Raw genomic sequence first — 5,999 nt, forward strand, 5'->3', positions numbered from 1 at the left:
AACAAAAGATTTGAAACAGCATGAATCAAAGATATAATTAAATTGTATAACAGGAAATATAAAACTATAAGGAATAGAGCAGCAACACAGAAAAAGATGCAATAAATGAAGATTACACTGTGGACTGCAATAACATAAAATTGTATTGTTACTATTTTGTTTTAACACAAATTAAGGCTGTAAGGAAAAGATAAAAACACATGCTTTCTTTTAAGAAAAATGGCATTTGTGTACAATAAGCTTTACATTGCGGTCATAATGTTGCCAGTAACAGCTAAAATCGAAAAGTAAAATTACCATAACTTTTTTTATATAATCTTGCACACCATCGTATTTCCTTACGTCATCTGAAGCCACCGGAAGAGAGCGTTATCTGGCCCCGCCCCGCCAGCGCAGTCCATCCAACCTGAAGAGAAGGCGAGTCCACGGCTAAAAATATAATAGCTAACACAAGATGAGCGGTTTGCCTCGTAGGATCGTCAAGGTACACTTTACACCAACTATTGTTTATATATCACAATGACACCGTGTGTTTGGTATGGTTTGGTTCGTTTGGTGAGGATATGGACGTAGATTCACTGCAATCCAACGCGAAGCCTGATGTTAGCGCGACTAGCACACTTAGCTCGTCTCTAGCTAGTTATCGAGCTAGCTCGCTGGTCCGCGGCTGCCAGTGTTTTGTTTGCCACTTCCGTTCAAACTGTGGTTTCATTTGTGCTCTAGTACATTCGCTGGAGTGCTTCAATTATAGTCTCCACATCACGGTGTTGCTAATTTGTAGTATGTATCAACACATTATGATATATTGTCCCTAGTCGCCATTTGAATGGATTCGCTGCGTTGGCTAAGCTAGCTTAGTTCACATGCGAGCGCTGCCGCTGTGGCCTCGAAACATTTAAATGCTTGTGATCAGGCAAACGTGTTCGTATTGCTTCTGGGGAACAGATTGAAGACTATAAGTGGGAATACATTTAAGGCCTGTTGCGGTCTCCTCCGTCAAACCTCACCGCCACTTCCCCGGGCCAGGCCCCGTCTGTGGGCGCAATCCGCCTGTTCCGCCATATCGAGCAAATGTTTCTTCTGTTTAGCAGGTTTTTCATCGCGAAAACACGACACAAGCTTCCGTCAAGAAAACCTGCAGTTTGCTTTCCATTCGTAACGAAGACGTGGACAGGCTTTACTCTACGATTAACGCAGTTCTTCTATTGGCTGCAGATGTGTTGGTGCACCTGCTTTACCAAATGCAGTAATATGAAAAACGGTCCACTTCCTCCTTTTTGATTTATGTTGATTGTCCCTTAGTGTCGCACAATTCTTTATTGATTTGCAGTGCAACTCAGAGCGATTGTATACAATGCATATTATTATGGGCCTACATCATCTGCGTACTGAAATCTTGAAATCAAATGGATCTTTAAAAAACCTCGAGCTGTAACAGTCAATTATTCAATAAGCTACATGATTGTCAGAAAATGAATCGACTATTTTGATAATGAATCAGCCCTTTAAATCAAATGCTAGAAATGTACAGGCACAATTTCTAATCGTGATTATTTGCTGCTTTAATATTATTTGCTAATATGTATGGTTTGACAAAATCCAAGCAATTTGAAGAATTTACTCAGGATTCTTGAAATGTATGCACATAAAAATAATTATAACATAATTTGTTGAATGATGGAGAAATTAATGCATTTTGATGAATTAGGAGATTGATTAAAGTAAGTCATTGTACAGTATGTCAGAATTTCTCCAGCCGTCTTTTAGTTTGTGTTAAACAGAAGATTGTGAAATGTGGTCTTGTTTGTGGGTGAGTTTTGAAGTGTGTGTGACTAAGCAAGGTGAAATTGTTCATTCCTATCCATTGTATCCTTGAAAGGCTACACCTACTCACAAATGTCAACAACAGTGTAATGTTTTTTTTCATTCTGACCACACTCAGGAGACGCAGCGGTTGATGGCAGAGCCGGTTCCAGGGATCACGGCGATGCCAGATGAAGGGAACGCACGCTACTTCCATGTGATCATTGCAGGGCCTCAAGACTCTCCTTTTGAAGGAGGCACCTTTAAACTTGAACTATTTCTCCCAGAAGAGTATCCAATGGCAGCTCCTAAAGTGCGATTCATGACCAAAATCTACCACCCCAATGTTGACAAACTGGGAAGAATATGTTTAGACATTTTGAAAGGTAAGAAAACATGATCGTAGTATTTTCTTACCACACTCGGCACATTGCAGGATTTTAAAGTTGCATTTGTTTGTGTCCCCTCAAACAATAACATTGGCACCAAAAACAAAGTAGTGTCATAAACGGTTAAAGTCACAATTAAAGGTTTTTGATGAGTCTGAGGAAGCTAATGGCTGTTTAAAATATTACCTATTTGCATTTAAATAGCACTGTTTAATTGAACATTTGGACCGTTCTGTAAAAACCTGAATTATATTGTGGATATTCAGATGAAATATAGAAAAAATAAAAATTCACATCAGCTAGCAAATATCAACTCAAACAAGTGGAGCAATGGCCTTACAGTAGTTTTTTATTATCAAGTAGCATTAGGAAACCGTGGATTTCAGCAAATCCTGCTCGACTTTAACTCTCATTCGTGATGGTTGCCATCTGACACTGGCATGTTGTGACTGTATGGCCATCTTTAGCCACTAATACCTCTGTCATATCACCCTGAAGTGTCCCTAGTTGTTGAAAGCCATTTCTCTTTTTGTATATTTTTCTGAACTTCCATTCTTCCAGATAAGTGGTCCCCAGCCCTGCAGATCCGCACAGTGTTGCTATCTATCCAGGCGTTATTAAGTGCTCCCAATCCAGATGATCCCCTCGCAAACGATGTTGCAGAGCAGTGGAAGAGAAACGAAAGCAACGCCATTGAGACAGGTGAGGATTAGTTGATGGTCTCTTTCAACACTCATTAAAGCGCGTACTGAACTATATTGCCACTGTCACAGATACCCCGTATGAATTTAAATGTATTTTGTGGTGTTCTCATGAATGTGATGCACACCCACTCGGGGTCTTGGTGGTTTGGACCAAGTTGACAACATAATCTGGCTATAAATACGGCAGAAAGTAAGCATAGATGAAATTGATGCTGTAAATCATCTGACTGGGATAACTGCTCACACATCAGAGCAACACAGTGCATTATAGACATTTCAGCTGCCATTGAGAGTATTGAGCGCTGACAGTTGTTTGTCCCGTGATCTCTGTTTGAGGACCATGCTAAAGAAGCAGAGGCGCCTGACTTGATGGCTGGGTAGTAAAGTATTTGTAGTTTATACATAGACAATGCTAAACAAGGTTTACTAACAGGAAGCGCGTCTCAGATTATGTAATTGAGTAATAACACAATTATTCAGTTTAAATACCAGGCTATGCAAAAACATCCACATGCAGTTGTAATTGTATGGTAGGTGTATATAGACATGTCTTCCAAAGGCTCTGTTGTAATCAGAATTTTGTTGAAACACTCAACCAAAACATACTTTGATATAATTTTATCTAAATTTAATGTTCACTGGCGAAGATTAAATGCTGCCGTTTTGATTGGGCTGCACTGTCACCTGTCAATCAATCATCAGTTTAACCTGTACTTTTTTTGTGACGAGTTCAGATTTATTTTGTTTGACACACAGCTCAGAACCCAAAGATATTCCAGTTAGAATGACCAAAGAGCATTAGTTCCGGTAAACGTGAATAATTTCTGCTTCATTGTTTTTCTATGGTAGAAAACCGAATACCTTTTTGGTGTTTGAACCATTTAAGGAACAAAGCAATTGGTAGATTAGTTAATAACGAATCTAATCCTTCGTTGATGATTGAACCAACAGAACTGTGTCATGTCTGCTTGCTAAACTTTCTAAACAACAATTTGATTATTAAAATGGTTGATAATTCCTTTTCTGTGATTGACTGACTGATTGTTTTGGTTGTGTATTTAGAAATACCAGGACATGTCCGTTGCTTTCGGTTTGATTGTCTGTGCACTCTCTGCAGCACTTCCCTTATCCACAGTCCTGCACCATATCTTCCTCCTCACCTCCACCACCATTTTGTCTTTCTGTCTCTCCCTCAGCCCGATCATGGACCAGGCTCTACGCGGGCAACACTGAAGTATAGAAGAACAGAGACGAGGCTTCTGAATGTGATCCACAAAATGTACTCCTATTCTGTCAACATTCAAATTTAACAGACACAAAAAAAGAAAAAAAGCAAGAAGAAAAAAAAAGATAAGTCCAAATCTATTTGAAAGAAATGACAAGATTTACTGCTGCAGACCTTTGGGTGACTTATTTTCCTCTCTGAGGCGCGTTAAGTGTGTGTTAGCCTTTTTTTTCTGTGTTGCTATTTAAATGCATGGGCCGAGAACGACACCCTCCCAAACTACAGTCTTAAAAGTAACATGCGATATGTTGTCCTGAACAAGGCACATACTGGTACGTTTGCAGAATATACATGCATTAAAGCTGTTCTTTTAACACATGCATTATTTGTCAACACATCTGTATGTCTTTTGTGAGAGATGACGTGCTCGGTTCTGTCAACACTTGGTGTACAGCGGTCTCCCACTCGCAGTAAGCAGATGGAAAATATGAGTGAAGTTTGTCTTTTATTCTTTTTAGGGAATGCGAAGAGTTTTTGGGAAATAGCCCTTACATTCATCAAGAAGGTTAGTTGGATTTCCACTCCTGTGTCTGTGCATACCAACACGTCACAACACTGAATATTTAGCTGGTGGTGCAGCTACTGCAGTTCAGCATCATCTCAAGAGCACATGGGGCACTTATAACTGAGCACAGATGGGGAACTCTTTACAAAATGTTCATCGCACAGCAGAGACTATCTTGTTTATTTAATTGGACCAGGGCTCCACGCAGGAAGTACTGACTCGTAAAGCTTCAAAAGACACTTTCTGTAGCAGCAGCGCCAATCAAGTTTTATTTTAAAGAAGCGGCTATTGGACACTGAAGAAGAAGAAAAAACACGGGGCTCTCAGAGGGCTGAGTCGAAACGTTTTCCTCCAGAGGCGACTGAGGGAGGTCGATCCAACATTTTTAATGTACAATAAATTTAAAGACGCCCTGGCAATTGCTGTATACCTGCTAAATTTGCCGGTAGATGATACACAGTACTGAACAGCCACGGCTAACCTTTAAAAGCATTTAGTCCATGGCTAGTGTGGAGGTATGGCCCCAGCATATGTCATTTTATCTCTTCATCCTTTTCATCTTGGTCTTGGGTTCATAAAGACAGAATAGCGTGCGATTTAGAAGCTTGGGTCCCAATTAGATGATTGTATAATTATTAATCCAAGATCTCATGATTTAATGTCATGTAATGTTAATGTCAAGTGGTTTCGGTGAAAGTTGGACACTTTGGGGAGGGTGAGCAGATTAGTTCCACATGCTTAAAAAAAGAGCCATTCCCAACACATTCAGAAAGGTAGAAAGACACAAGCTGTTTATGCTGAAAATGATCATGCATGTTGTACCGGACTACTGAAATGTGTTGAAAATGCCCCTTTTTTAAAGAAGATGTTGGCTGTTGAGCTGTTTTTTTGTTTTTATTTTCCTTTTTTTTATTTTAACTGTCTGTCCATGCTATCTATGTTGCTTGTTCTCTATTTTATTTTCCGTGTTACTTCATTAAAAAGGCATGTAACATAACCAAACTCATCATGACGATTCAACATGGTTTTCTTCCGGGTGTTTGTGAGAGATGAGGCGTTGGGTTGTCTTTAAAGGGAAAGTTCAGGCTTTTTGTTTTTAAGGCGTTGTCGTTGGTATCAAAGTTGTCTTTCGCCATGATTTTTCCAGAGTTGGTCTCCCTGCTTTTGCCCTTTCTATGATACTGATCTGTGATGATTATGCAAGTGCATTGAATTGATTGGGTCATTGTGGTGGCAAAAAAATGATATTACAAATAAAAAGTATTAAAGATTAAAAGCTATTACAGACTTTCTATCTCCTCGATTCCCTCAAA

At 39.5% G+C, this 5,999-nt stretch overlaps 1 protein-coding gene across 1 annotated transcript; it reads left to right on the top strand.

Annotated features, from left to right (window-relative positions):
* Nucleotides 1-397: 397 nt before the first annotated feature.
* Nucleotides 398-5,692, top strand: ube2nb (ubiquitin-conjugating enzyme E2Nb). Its single transcript, XM_079236135.1, has 4 exons — nucleotides 398-484; nucleotides 1,943-2,189; nucleotides 2,754-2,894; nucleotides 4,093-5,692. Exons 1-4 carry the CDS (start codon nucleotides 455-457, stop codon nucleotides 4,134-4,136), a joined length of 462 nt encoding a protein of 153 aa, XP_079092261.1. The 5' UTR covers nucleotides 398-454; the 3' UTR covers nucleotides 4,137-5,692.
* Nucleotides 5,693-5,999: the final 307 nt, after the last annotated feature.

Source organism: Taurulus bubalis (genome assembly GCF_910589615.1).
Source record: "Taurulus bubalis genome assembly, chromosome: 20".
Lineage (NCBI taxonomy): Eukaryota > Metazoa > Chordata > Actinopteri > Perciformes > Cottidae > Taurulus > Taurulus bubalis.

Excerpts from the sequence above, each read along its gene's own strand:
- ube2nb (XM_079236135.1), top strand. The coding sequence starts at position 455 with ATGAGCGGTTTGCCTCGTAGGATCGTCAAG. Across the intron at positions 485-1,942 it reads TGCCTCGTAGGATCGTCAAG|GAGACGCAGCGGTTGATGGC; the intron begins GTACACTTTACA and ends GACCACACTCAG. Across the intron at positions 2,895-4,092 it reads AAGCAACGCCATTGAGACAG|CCCGATCATGGACCAGGCTC; the intron begins GTGAGGATTAGT and ends TCTCTCCCTCAG.